Below are 14,417 nucleotides of genomic sequence, written 5' to 3' on the forward strand. Positions count from 1 at the left end.
CCTGGAGCGGGTCGAGCTTTAGCGGCGTGTTTCGTATCTGTGCGTCCGATGTACGGCATCCATACGATGACATCGTGGTCGCTGTGGTCGAGCGTGGATTCAAACACCTTCAAGTGGTCACAACAACCTCTGTTTTGGTTATCGGTAACATCACTTGCCAAGAAATACACGTTTTTCTTCATATAACATCAACTATGATGTTATTTGGTCGGACGCCAGCGTTGGAGCTGCTGTCGGTCCGCGGCTGCAGGAAAGTGAAGCGATCGCGTCGACCTTGCAGGTATTTTGAGACGAGGCTCGGCCGTCATCGGCTCAGCGGGCATGAAGGGTAAGCGCGTTGGAGAGGATGAGAGGGAGAAAGTGAGCTGGGTGAAGAAAAGAAACATCCGATATCGAAGGAAGTAGCAGAGAGTCTTCAAATTCACACGGGGGCAGGTGTGTCTGAGGGTTTGGGGGCTGTGTTTGTTTATGCAAGTGTGCGTGCGTGTGTGTGTGTGTGTGTGTGTGTTTGCATGTGTGTGAGTGCGAGGATCCCTTAAAGGCAGAAGCATGTTTCGAGCATGTGGTCGATAGCCTCCACGGAATAAATGTGATAAATATCAACTTCAGGCGAAGTAGAGTTGGGCTACGGGGAGAATTAATAGCAACAGACGGCGTTTGTCTCCCTGAAAGGCGCCGCTGGTCTTTACTCCATGATGCCACGTGACGGGAGACACTAACTTCAACACTGAGCCCAACTCCCCTGAAGGAGGAGCATTTTATAGAGTCAATTTCATCCCTTTCGGAGAGTGCGGCGGAGAAAGAAAAAAAAGATTGAGGTATACATTAAAGACTAAAAACTTCAGATTTTCATACTTTGATGAAACTAAAACTTAAAAAAGGGTTGTGTACGTCTCCTCGAGTTGAAAGGATTTCTCTTGAACACATTATGTAATATATGTGACAGTAATAAGTCATAATAAACATTTCTATTGCGGCGACAGAACTTGTATTTGACTTTCACCATGTTTTTGAGCAAATATGGATATTGAGACAACAACTCGATGAGATTTTTTTTATGAATATGTATCAGGAATGATTATAGAGACTAAGTGGAGGCAGCCTGGTGGGTTCAGAAAGTTACATCTCTGTAATGTGCCGCCTTTAAAACCATGAAAAGACAACACTTATATTACCAAATCCAAAACAATACCTGGTCTATATCGCGACATTTAAATAATATTGATGTATAAAACCCAGACCAACATGGTAAGAACTCACCGACCAATGAGAAGCGTCTCCTCCTCCCCGTCGGGCTCGGAGCGATACAGTATTTACAATGTTGTCGATATTGTTGTCGGGTTTCAGAGCGGCGTTGCTGGGAAATGTAGTTCATCCCACTTGCTTCAACACCTCTGTGAAGTTAGAGGGCCAAAATAATCCTTTTTCATCTGTTGACTGCAGTGAATATAAATGATTTAATAAAAACTAAATGGCACTAAACGTATATCCACCTGATTCTGCTACTGTTGTAATTTATTTTCCATAAGTACATACATAACGTGTACATACTGACAGACATTAACAACCGAAAAAATGTACGAATGGAGGACCGTCCAAAGACCGAGGTCTGTAGGCTCCTCTGAGATGAGGAGTTGGACGGCCCCTCCCCTAACCCTTTAACCCCCCCCCCCCCTCCCAACTACTACAGGCACACAGACAGTCAACAACAACAACAACAACAAAACCAGAACAGGAAAAAGAAAACCAAAAGAAAACCAAAAAGAAAGAGACAGAGTAAAAATAATAATAAAAGGCAAATGTGAACTACTGATAACTTTGAACTTGAACTGTTGAACTTGTTTGTTTGTTTGTTTACCCCCAACCTCCCCTCAATGTGCTTTCTCAGACGAGTCTCTTACATTTGATGCCTGATTTTTGTATTTTCTAGGTCCACACAGAATTCGTGAGGAACATCGAGAACACCTCGGTGGACAGCTTGATACACAAGCTGGCGGAGAGCAAAGGAACGGGCAAAGAGAGACCAGGTGAGTCCGATATGCGGCCTTCCGCCCGCTCGGGGGCGGGAGGGGGAGGGGGTGGGGGGTATCGAGAGGGGCAATTAGAAGTAAGAGGGGGCCATCAGAGTCAATCGTAGTAATCTGCTGTAAAGGTAGGCCGCCTCGGCATTCCAGCGAGCATGTGACACACAGAACCGCCTCCTCAGGAGGTCAGAGCTCAACAATGACTCTTGTGTAAACTTTGCCATGCCGTGTGTGCGGACGCCGCGTCCGGGGGAGCGGTGGCCTTCATTTGTTTGGACAGCAGAATTAATTGAGGCTGGAAAAAAGAAGGAAAAAAAACGGTCCGAAAATTCCCTCTTTTTGTATCAAGCTGTTCATTAGGGATCTGCTGCTGCAGCCCCCCGGCCCTGTCAGAAAAATAACCTGTCGGCCCCGTGATGAAATAGCTGAACGGATGGCCGGTCCAGCGCCTTTAGAGAGAGAGAGAGAGAGAGAGAGAGGTTGAATAAACTTTCTATTGCGGAAACAATCCCAAAGTGACACGCTGCGAGGCGGGGGGGTTCGGAGTGTTCAACGATATCCAGCTGAGCTGTCAACTGGCGGTGGGCCAGACACACAACCCCCTCCCCTCCCTCCCTTTTTCCCTCCGCCCCTCTCCCACTCCCATTGCCATGTGAAGCATATGCAATTTAAAAGAAGAAGAAGAAAAAACATTGTCCGCTCATGCGTGACTGCATGCTTCCCTCACAGAGAGTAGAAAGAAAAGAAACATCTTCCCCTGAGTAAACAGAGTCCGTCTGGAGATGTTTGAACCGTTCATGTCGGCCCAGATTTAGGTAATTTGTGAATATTACTGTGTCTGGTGTTTGGACTTTTTCCTCCTTTTTTCTTTTCTTTTTTTCTTTCTTTGTTGCAGTTGGTGTGCATAAATGTTGTCAGATGCGATGGCGGGGTTGCTCGCGGCGACGGGTTCCCGCTCTGCCGGGGTCTTACGTAGAGCCGCAGCATTGGTTGAACATCCCAGAGCTCCAATGAGGAACGCCACGTGTCGTTTCCCCCGTTTCACGGGGTCCTTTTCCCTCTCTTTGGTTCGGCGATGCCTGCGGCTGATGCGGTGGATGACGCGCGATGCCAAACGGTTACAATATTCTCACCTGTTTTTTTTTGTCGTCGCCACAATGTTGACGACGACAAAACCAACTCTCTCGACACTTCCTCCCATGGGAGAAAGTTCTGTTTCTGAGCGTGGCGATTGTGTTTTCATTGGCATTGAACTCTCTCTCTCTCTCTCTCTCTCTCTCTATTTATCTCTCTCTCTATCTCTCGCTCTCTCTCTATCTCTATTTATCTCTCTCTCTATCTCTCAATCTCTCTCTCTATCTCTATTTATCTCTCTCTCTATCTCTATTTATCTCTCTCTCTATCTCTCTCAATCTCTCTCTCTCTCTATTTCTCTCTATCTCTCGCTCTCTCTATTTATCTCTCTCTATCTCTCGCTCTCTCTATCTCTCTATCTCTCGATCTCTCTCTCTTTATATATATATATCTCTATCTCTATCTCTCTCTCTCTCTCTCTATTTCTCTATCTCTCTATCTCTCGCTCTCTCTCTCTCTCTATTTCTCTCTATCTCTCGCTCTCGCTCTCTCTCTATTTCTCTCCATCTCTCTCTCTCTCCATCTCTCTCTCTCATCTTGCAAGCCATTAAGCTCTCTAGTCATATCCATCTGGTCCGATAGCAAACGCAGACCGCGCGTCTTCCAGATCTTGCATTTTAAGAAGAAACGGTCACTAAAATACGCCGTAGTGTGACAGAGAAGCTCTGTCTCTGTTCTTTCTGTCTTCTCCGCGTGTCAAGAGAGAGAAAGCCTGCGGGCGGAGTCGTCCGTGCGGCTTTCAAACCTTTTTCCGCTGCATGCGATGTCAGACTTCTGTTGTCTTATTGCGAGAGGGGTTTGCACTTTTTCCGCGCGGGAGGTTTACTCTCATCTGGGGTTCAGGCGTCACACCTGCTGCCGGTGGCTGCGAGCGCCGAGGACTCCCGGAGTTTTGGTTTTATGAGCGTGGCGGTTCTCGTGTCCCAGGTGGGGCTTTTACCCTCCGTGAGGAGGAGCCCGTGCTCGGGGTCCCCAGGAGGGGAGTGTCACATCTCTGCGAGGGCCACCAGACACACGGCCCTGTTTGTGTACACACTCTGAACGGCACGCCAGACTGCATGTTGGGTAGCTCCCACAGTGTGTCTGTGCCATATGTGTGTGTGTGTGTGTGTGTGTGTGTGAGATTATTGCGTGATGTACATTCACAGCATTCACAGCAGTGGGTGGTTGACCCTTTCTGCGCCCAAATGATCCTCAAAGATTTTCCCTTTCCGTCTCATTAGGACCCATTGAGTTCGAGGAGTGCAATGCAGCTATTGCTACTGAAGGTGAGCCTTGTTTTACAATTAAAGGGGACATTTTAATTTGTGTTTATAAGTACACTGCAAGCTGAATTTCAGCTGCGCAAGTTGATACATTTAAAAAAAAGAAGTCTATGGTGGAGAAATGTTTTGTTTTTGTATTAAGGTGCCAAACCCAGGAAGAGAAAACCATTTGGCATCCCAGGTCGAAAGAAAGACAAGGACACCGACTCCACGTGAGTGAAGATGTGCACATCTTAAATCCAACCAACTCCTCTAATGCAACCGTGTATGTGTGTATGTGTGTGTGTGTGTGTGTGTGTGTGAAACTTGTGAAAAGGTGAAACTTTCTCATGTGATGATTCTGTGTTTCAGGGAGTCGACAGAAGTCGAACCTGCTGTGAGTATCAACATCTAGTTATACCTCTTCTTTGAGTTTAAGCTTTGTGTGTCATATTGATTTCAAATAGGAGGAGGTATAAAGATCCTCAGATTCTCATCTCTCTTTTTCTGCTCCACCCTTTTTTTTGCTCCACTGCCTCTAGGGGCATATTCTGGGGTTGTTTTATTTTCTCCTCTTCCTCGTGTTATGCTGTAATCTTCCTGGATCTGCCTGTAATTTCCCGCTGGATCAATTCTCTCTCTCTGATCCCTCCCTCCTGTTTGCTTTGTATATTTGCTCATTCATTCATTCATTTCTCCTTGTTTGTGCTTGTAGAACACGGCCAACGGCGCTCCCCCCGGATACTACGGCGCCATAGACATCCAGAATGCTGTAAGCAATACATATTCATATCCAGACCGTTTTTGTGAATGAATTTTTATAAACATATAGAAAAAGTTAAATTGTTTGTGTTTCTGTTCATTGTCCTGTGTTGTTTTAAATTGATCCTCTAAAGCAGCGAAGCGTGACGTAATTATCAGAGTTGTGTGGATGTGATCTCGCACGTTAGCTTCAACCGTAGAAACACAACCCACACACGATGCTAGTTAGCTTTGACAATAACACACATGTAGATCTAAATAATAATAATAATTCAAAAAAATTAAATTACATTTAGGCTAAGTTGAAAGTTTTGACTGAAGCTAACAATGAAACAGCCACTATTTAACAGTTAAGTGTCCTATTATTGTATATATATTACATCTACTAATTTAAATAATGTATAATTAGAAATTAGAAAATTAAATATTGAATAAATATTTAAGTACAAAAGTGTTTGCATATCATTTAGCTGCTTTAAAATGTTTTTATAAAGGATACACACACATTTATTTAACTTAGTTTTCATAAAAAAGTGCACCAAAGGTTTTTTAAATGTGACAATGTTTTGTTTCTTTGTTGTAGAATGTTCCCCAAGTCGACGCAGACGGTTTCTGCATCCGACCGGAAGGAAATGAAAACAATATCCTTTTGATTTGTCTTCACACTCAAAGAGATCTGTTTGTTTCTCTGTTCCGAGCTAAAAAACAAACAAAAAACTGTCGTCTATTTTCTTTGTCATTTAAACTCTTCTCCCTCCTCGTCGTCGTTGTCCCCTTGACTTTTTGTCCCCCACATGCCAAAGAGAATTCCTTCTACTCGTCCAGCGACTCGGAGAACGAGGACGAGCCCAGGAAGTTCCACGTGGAAATCAAGCCCGTCCAGCCAAACAACGACACGCTCCAGAACCGAGCCACCATCGACGAGCTCAAAGCCTCCATTGGGAACATCATCCTGTCGCCCTCCACCTCGGTACGGCCTCCGTCGCGCCCCCAGAACTCAACTCCGCTGCAGCAACACTAGAGGGCAACAGGGGGATACGTAACCTCATCTTACTGGGCTTCCCCTCCTGGAGAGGCCATTCGTCTCTCCCTCTTGGAGCGCATTTAGTCCAATTGGAAAATGATGTCTAATATTTCACGGTTTGTCTTCACTTTGTAAATTCAGTTTGAATTCAGTTGAACACATTTTAAGATCTCAGGAAAAGGTTCCTGATGGTGTTCGTTACTGCAGCCTCACACACATGCACACTGTCCCCCGCGTAGGCGCTGGAGGCAATGCTTTACGGCAGTGACCGACAGGCTACGCACACACACACACACACACACACACACACATCCAGAGCCAAGTCTGATCCGCCATGGAGCCGTTCGTTCAGCTCCTCGTCCCTCACCATCACTCAATCTCTGCGTCTCTCTCTCTCTCTCTTTCTCTCTCTCTCTCTCTCTCCGCCGCTTCACATTGAGCCGAAGGTCACGGCATCGCCCTCTCGACCCCGGCTCTCTCTCTCTCTCTCTCCGTCGACGTCTCCCTGAGCTCTGACCGCCGGTCCTCCTCCCTGTTTGTGTTGTAGCTCACTCTTTGCTTGCTCTCACTCTTTGGGTTTTATTGGAGGCCACTTGTTCTCGACAGGACTGTGTTGTGGTTATTTATGAATACTTTATGGGGTTAGTTTGCTTTTTACAAATGTTTTTTTTCTTCTTTTTTTTTCACCCTAGACATGAATGATACACACATCTAAAAAAAAAATCCAGAGCAGCGATGATCTCTTTTAAAAACCGGATTTTTTTGGGGCCTTTCTGGTTTTCGGTTGTCGTCGAGACCCGAGCCCACGATCACTTCCTCGTCCCCGAAAAAGTACAAAATAAAAACCACACGCCGCCGTTTGTGCTGGCCGACTCTGATTTGCATTTAAATGCCAGAAGTCATTCGATTACAGTTCAGTTTTCCGTACTTTCGCTTTTATTTCACATTTACCGAAAAGTTCAAACACACGTCCGAGGTGATGACGAACGTCGCGTCATCTGGTGTGAATTAAAGAGAGATTTCCTTTTCTCTTTTTTATTTGCTCCCCCCTCCTCAGTGCTCATTTTTTCTGTCTTTTTCATTCCTCCTCCTGTTTGCTTCCCCCTCTGCGGTGTTCCCTTTATTGAAATAGCAATGGAAGTCGTGTGTGTGTGTGTGTGTGTGGCCGGCGAGCGCCGTAATTGAACCCATTTGCCGCTTAGCGCCTGTGGGACTAAAGCCGGGCCCCACAGCTCTACGGCGGTTAAACGCTCTACGCTATGTTCCTTAAACCCATTTTGTTTCTTTTTCTCCCCCTCCTCCTCCTCCTCCTCCACCTCCACCTCTCTCCTTGTGAGAATACAATCTTTATTGAAATTGATGCTCTCGGCTTCCATCGGGTCGGTGACCCTCGACAGCGGATCCTCGCGTACAGTATCTTGTGTTACGCTGTCTCGGCACAGGAAGTCGGCGAAGTGTCGGGGGCCGTGCTCTCTCCGTCGTCCCTGACCGATCGCTGCGTGTGCGCTCCGATGCGGCGCTGAATATTTCACCCCAGGTTTAACGTCTGGTATGTGCGAGTCGAGAGGAGCCCCCTGATTTACTGTCTTCAACTCCGAAGCGGAACGTTCCCTTTCCCGCTGGGAATAGCTCATAATATAGTTTTATATGTGTGAATTCTCATATATCGCCACGTTAACGCGACAAGAGGCTTCGGGTTTCTAAACCGTGGAAGTGGAGGAAGAAGAAGAAACACGATGAGAATATTTTCTTGCTCTGCTTCGGGGTTCCCCCGATCACTTTTGGTCTTCCTGGTGATTTGTTTCTAACAAAACTCAGAAAATGTCGAATGCGTCTTTGATGAATTATTGTCTGTTTTTGTTTTTCCAGGCACAGATGCGGAGGAACCAGTCCAGTGAGTATTTCCCCTGCCTGACCCCTCTGGATCTGTGTTTTGCTGGATGACTGTGGAAAGGGGGGGGGGGTCGACTGTACAACTTTTTAACTACATTTTTCTTGGCACACGTTGTTTTCAAAGAGGTCGTCTGCAAAGAAAATTAAAGCCCGAAAAACGTTGCCAAAACCAACATATCTGCAGAAAAAGTAAATAACGGTTCTTTGCTGTTAAATGTGAGCTTGAGGGACGTTTCCCTCCCGCGGTACAAATACGACCAATTGCTTTATTGGCTGTTTATGTTTTGACACGTCAGAAATGATCTTTTCCCGTCTGCAAACTGGCTCAGAATGCAGAATGGAAAAGATAATATGTCAACATGAATCACGTTTTTTTTTACGAGTTAAAAGTAGAAGTTGTTCTTCGTTGCTTTTGCATATTTGCTGGTTATGAAAAGTTCCAGCTGAAACACAAGGTATTGCATTGATAGATGTATACTCTACACACGCTTAGGGATGAAAAGAGCTGCTACATTAGGCTCTGAGCCTCAGGGTCCCGGTGAGTATGTTTTCTCTACAGTAGCCCCGCCTCCCCCGCCGGCTGACTCGAGCTCACGCCACTGACACTGCACACCTTCAGCTCCCGAATTAAGAATTTACCAACGCGTCTGGTTCTGTTTCCGGGTCCTCTCGAGGGTCTCCTCTCACCTCTGGTGCTGCTTCAGGTCTCTGATGTGGATCCTTTGCAATGCATTGTAACACTTAAGAAAAGGGGCGCAACCATAACAAGGCAAAAAGACCTAAAACTCCACCCCCTGTTTTAAAGTGTTACCTTCAAAGAAAGCTTTTTTTTTTTTTTAAGTTGACGTATTTGGATAAGATTTTATGTTTTTTTTTACTGTGTGCGGCAGAAATAAGAAAAACAGATCTTATCCAAACTAAATCTGACTGCCAATAGACGTCTGTGGCTTTTCATGGCAGATTCTCATTTGTTCTGTCAGGACCCCGGTTCACATTTCTGGTTTAGGGTGCGATGTATTTTAAACATTTAACACAAGTTTGATTTCTTTTTCATTTTCCCCTGCTGTCACCACTCTGTTCAGGCCTGTGGCTCTTCATTTTCTGTTTGGGTTTCTGTCTCCGCAGGCGACGAGCTGGGAAGAACCAGAGCGCCAACGCCATACGAGTACGTATGTTTTCATGTCCCCGGGAAACTGTGCCGAAACGTTTAGCTTGAAATGCTGCTGTAAGTCTCTCTCTCTCTCTCTCTCTCTCTCTCTCTCTCTCTCTCTCTCTCTCTCTCTCTCCGGCAGACTGACGAACAACGACCTTCTGTCTCTGGACCCGTTCGGCCCGACTCTCGCGGCAGGCTCCTCCTCCTCTGTTTCCTCATCAACAGGTGATCAGTCAAGCCTCATTGCTGTGCACTTATATATATATATATATATATATATATATATTCAGACTTTACTGTTTTATCTACACTCCATCCCTCGAACCAGCAGGAGGTTCCCGTCATTCCTTTGGAGTTGTAATCCTTAAGATGTACGTCGGGGAGCCACTCTTGGGTCCAGGTGGAGACAAACCGACTCTTAATTTAAATGATCCGCTGACCGATAAACGCAGAAATGATATAAACTTCTGTCAGGAGATAGATGTAAATATATAAAGTAGCCAGTACAGGAAAAGAAAAATGGTGTTTGACTCAAACCTGAAGGATTCTAACTTGAAGGAGCAAAAGCGACCTGTTCCTTGATCTCATCCTCTCTCTCTCTCTCTCTCTCTCACTCTGTGCATTATTTAGTTTCCACTTCCCTCTCTTAGTTACTCAGTTGGGAGCCCCTTCCCCTCAGTGGTCAGTCCCAGATATTCAACCACAGGCAATTTTTTGTCCACCCCAGTGTGTCTCTTTCGGTCCTTTTCTCCTTCCCTTTCATGCAGAGCGTTTGTTTTCACTTTGTTTGAGGCGTTGATGGAGTGAACGTCACGGCTTTACGTGCATGACACCGGCGTTTAAACAGAGCGACATCAGCGCTGACCCATTGCCTGTGGTCAGCGTAATCCACAGTTAATTGGCACCTCGTTGGGGTCAGAGGGCCGGCCATAAAGCCCACTGGCACCTATGTTGTCAAACATTGTCTCGTTGGGGTCAAAGGTCGCGGCTTACAAGTCAAAAGAGCATCGCGGAGTGCCCCGATTAAGATACGCTGATGGAAATTAACAGGCTGTTAAATCTCTCTGTGTACAGTGACGCAGGATCCCAACGCACACATGACACAATAAACCACTCCGGGAGCGATTAAACCGATTAAACCGATTAAACCGATTAAACTCCCTCTGAAAGAAGCAAAGATTGTAAAGAAAATGTGTCGGATGTTTTTTTTTCTTTTCTTGATTTGTTTTGTACATCTGTGTGACGTATTGTTTTTTGCTTTTTTTAAAATGTATTACGATGTCACTAAGTTGAAGTTGTGTTGATGTTTTATTGTTTCTTTTAATTGATTTGCGTCAACCTTTCTCGTTAGACCTCGCCTCTATCTTCCTTTCAATCCCTCCATCTCCATCTTTTCGGAGGAGTGACTCTGACGATGTCTTTCTGCCAGAGGCCTCAGGTAAAACGTGTGTTCATCGGACGGTGACCTCGCACCACTTGTCATCATCTCCTGTTGGGCGTGTTCTTCATGTTCAAGTGAACGTGAGATTCAGACTGACTCGTGGTTCCATTCACAGGACGTGTGTTAAAGCACGGTCATCGCTTTGCACTTTTATTACTGGAAAGAGGATTCATTTTAGTTTACAATAAGCATTTCTGGGAAGATATTATCCCTTACTAATTATGCAGAGTTTGCACGTGGTTTTAGGTTTGTGGGAGAGCAAGAAATACAAATATGTCGTAGTTGTTGACACAAACTGAAGATTTAACAATGTCTAACGTCCATGTTCAGTATGCTGCGTGCAACAGTTAGAGGGCCAAAGCAACATGATGTCCACACCGAGACACTGAGTACTATGAGCGGGATTTATCAGCGACACAAGATCTGGCAATCAGTTGAGACAATTATAATATATGCAAGCAGGATAAAATATTTAGATTAATGCGTTAAAATAATGCAGAACCTTTAAATTATTTTCAAAAATCCTGACAAAAAGTAGACTTGTTTAATGTTACTTGACATTACGTAATGTTGCGACTTAACAAACAAACATATTTTAACCCCAGAAACCACGAGTGTAAGTTAGGAGAGAGGCTCATTTACCTCCTACCCTCACAGGTGTGTGAGAGTGTGCGAATGCAGATGCACTATCGTGTCACAATATTTGTTCATATTAGATTAGATTAGATATTCCTTTATTAGTCCCACAGTGGGGACATTTCAGGATCACAGCAGCGGGTGCACATCAGAGCATTAATAACAGATACAAATAAAACACAAAACAATACGAAATACTAATATACTGAGGAAACAAAATATATGCACAAGGCAGTAACCAAAGTGAATATATTTGATGCTCCATGTTGAGGATGCGTGTTTCTTTTTAATGCTTGAATTGCCTCATGTCTGATCTGCATTTGTCATATTTATCGCCTCCTGTCGATCACATCGCCCCCCCCCCCCCCCCCGTCAGCTGAGCCGGTGACCCAATGGGAGCGCCCCCCTCCCCTGGCAGAGAGCCAACAGTCCAAAGACGTCTCCTCTTTCTCCCCGTCCACATCCTCTCCCTGGGACTCGCCGGAAAACCCTTTCCAAACACTCAAGCCGGCGCCGGCGAGGGCCCGCAGCGCCCCCATCACGCTGCCCGCCGAGCCCATCGACCCCGCCAAGGGCCCGGCCGCCGCCAGCCCTCCGAAGAGCGGCGACGCCGTCTCCTCCGTGTCCTCCGTGTCCTGGTCCCAGAACCAGTGGATCGCCTTCAGCGATAATTTGGCTCCGGCTCGCCGCCAGGGCTCGGGGCCGCCGGCGAAGGACCCCCAGGGGCCTCAGTCCGGCTCCGGCAGGTCGTGTTGCTTCCTGTCGGATGAGTCCGCCGAGGCCTTCTGCAAAGCGGCGGGCGGCGGAGGAGACGGCGAGCCCCGTTTCTTTGGCGTCTTCTCTGGGGTTACAGATAGGGCAGCAGCTCCATCAGGCAAAATATTCAATGGTAACATTTTCACCGATGCTTGAGACGTGTTTTATGCCTGAGGTTTGGAGTTTTATTATTTTTCATTATTTTTATTATTTTATTTGTTTTTATTGTAATTTTTATGATTATTTTTTTTGCATTTTGTTTTGTTTTTGATGATGACAGTTTTCTTTCTTCAGATAAATGCTTCTCTAACGCACTGCCTGGTTTGCAACATGTGTGTATGGGAGTTTATGTTTTCTGAATTTTATTTTGGAATGTGTTTCACTCCTATTTTTCTTACCTTTCTTAAAGTTTTGCAATTATGATTTTTGTGAATTTTATTTTGGAATGTGTTTTACTCCTAATTGTGGTTGCCTGTTACAGTTTTGTTCTCATGATTTTTAAACCGGGGGTCCTCATGCATGACGCGTGTGCTTCCCTTAAGTGCAGCCGGTTTCTTTGCTGTCTCCTGCCACCAACCAGTAAAACCTGCCCGTGTGTCTCCGTGCAGTGCCGCTACCGAACCGACCGACGACCCCGCTGACGGCCGGGGGCCTGGTGCCCCCGCCCCGCCCCTCCTCCAGGCCCAAACTCCCCACGGGGAAACTCACAGGCATCAATGAGATTGTGAGTGGACGTCCCCTCAGAGCACGTGCTCGCGCCGCGCGGCGGCCGCGCTCGGTTAACCGCCGTGACTCCCTCCGCCCAGGTACGGCCGTTCAGCCCGCCCAAGCTGTCCAACGCCAGCCCTCCACCTGCTGCGCCTCTCGCCCGGGCCGAGAGCTCCTCCTCCTTGTCCTCGAATGCATCGCTCAGCGCCGGCAACACCCCCACCGTTGGTAAGCCCCGCCCCTTCCCTCCCACTGTCTTATTACAACTACTTTCTCTCCTTTATATTCAGCTCTTCACCAACTTTTTTGTGTTACCTCTGCAACACAATGTGCTGTGTTTCCTCCCCTCTCCCTCCTCCCTTCCTTCCTGGACTCCTCTGCTTTCAGGAGCTGAGCACACCTTTGCCCTCCCCCATTCCTCCCCAGATCCAGAGCTGCTCCCCCTCTCACCTTTCTTTCTGCTCAGCCAAAGTGAGTCCGACCTTCTCTCTAAAATCAACTCTGGTCTCCTCCTCTCGCCCCGTCGTCATCTCCTCCCTCCGTCCGTACACGTCACCGATCTCTGTGCAGTCGCCTCGGCCTCGTCGGCTCAGGGCTCACCCGCCACACACACACACACACACACACACAGGACTCACACCTGTGCTCAGCATCCCCTCTCCCTCTCATGTGTGCTCTCTGGCTCTGTTTATCTCCTTCCTCCTCTGACGTATGCCCTTTTTTAAAAATTTGCCGTGAAGAGGACGATGTGTTCGTAGCGAAGCTGCCTACGTTTGAGAAGCGGTGTGAAACACCAGCAGGTACGGGGGGGGGAGGGGCGGAGCTCATACAAGAGGACTCTCCTCTTGTGTTTAACTCAAACTAACTCTCCAGCCCTGGATGGACAACTGGTCCTCTTGCTTTGCTGCGATGTCTCTCTCTCTCTCTTGTCTGCTCTCCATATTCACCCTTTCAGCAGCATCAGCTCCTAACGTTCTAAAGATTGGATCGCCAAAAAATGATGACGTCTTGACTGTCTTCTGTTGACTTTAACACGGCGTCTGAGGTCATCCTGCCTGTCTAGCTGTGCTCAATGTGAACTAAAGCAGCTGTGGCATGATCTGCTCTCAAAAGAAGCGTATTTGTCTTCACGTGAAAGATAACAACGTACTGATTTGCAATGTGTGACTGGGCCCGGCGTCATTAAAATGCAATAATTCAGATATTCCAAATGACGTAACGCATCGTTGCATGACGGATTCTCCGGACCCTCGCGGTGGCTGCAGAGGCCGATCCGCAGCTGAGTCAACAGCCTCCGACTCTGCGCCTCTTCTCGTTCTCAGGGACGTCTCGCGGTCCCAGCCCTGTGACCTTGGCGTCTCTCGATGCCTTGCCCATCGCCGTGGCCTTCACCGAGTCGGTGAATGCCTACTTCAAAGGAGCTGATCCCACGAAGTGAGTCTCACATGACCTCCTGGAGCTCGAAGCCCCCCCCCCGCCCCCCTCCTGACGCATGGACCTGCACGCATATACACATTTCTGTCCATATTTGAAACGGCAACACACACATGACGTTATGAGGGTTGCAGTCCGTGGGCCTCGGCTCTTCGGTTGTGTGTGTGTGTCTCTCTCGCTCTGCGTGTGTGTAATGTTTTTGCGTTCG

The 14,417-nt window shown here is 46.9% G+C and overlaps 1 protein-coding gene across 7 annotated transcripts in view; it reads left to right on the plus strand.

The window, feature by feature from the left end:
- The window catches only part of fcho2 (FCH and mu domain containing endocytic adaptor 2), a 40,035-nt gene that overhangs the window by 18,279 nt on the left and 7,339 nt on the right, over window positions 1–14,417 (plus strand). The window contains exons 8-25 of one of the 7 annotated variants that reach the window (XM_056432001.1): window positions 1,931–2,027; window positions 4,382–4,426; window positions 4,566–4,635; window positions 4,775–4,799; window positions 5,118–5,174; window positions 5,748–5,805; window positions 5,959–6,134; window positions 8,058–8,082; window positions 8,575–8,619; window positions 9,207–9,246; window positions 9,374–9,459; window positions 10,586–10,672; window positions 11,688–12,200; window positions 12,676–12,791; window positions 12,874–13,003; window positions 13,163–13,246; window positions 13,516–13,575; window positions 14,098–14,209. In XM_056432001.1, the coding sequence (XP_056287976.1) occupies window positions 1,931–2,027; window positions 4,382–4,426; window positions 4,566–4,635; window positions 4,775–4,799; window positions 5,118–5,174; window positions 5,748–5,805; window positions 5,959–6,134; window positions 8,058–8,082; window positions 8,575–8,619; window positions 9,207–9,246; window positions 9,374–9,459; window positions 10,586–10,672; window positions 11,688–12,200; window positions 12,676–12,791; window positions 12,874–13,003; window positions 13,163–13,246; window positions 13,516–13,575; window positions 14,098–14,209 (1,826 nt within the window). The other 6 variants (XM_056432003.1, XM_056432002.1, XM_056432004.1 and 3 more) reach the window with 6 other exon arrangements.

Source organism: Pseudoliparis swirei, chromosome 15 (assembly GCF_029220125.1).
Source record: "Pseudoliparis swirei isolate HS2019 ecotype Mariana Trench chromosome 15, NWPU_hadal_v1, whole genome shotgun sequence".
NCBI lineage: Eukaryota > Metazoa > Chordata > Actinopteri > Perciformes > Liparidae > Pseudoliparis > Pseudoliparis swirei.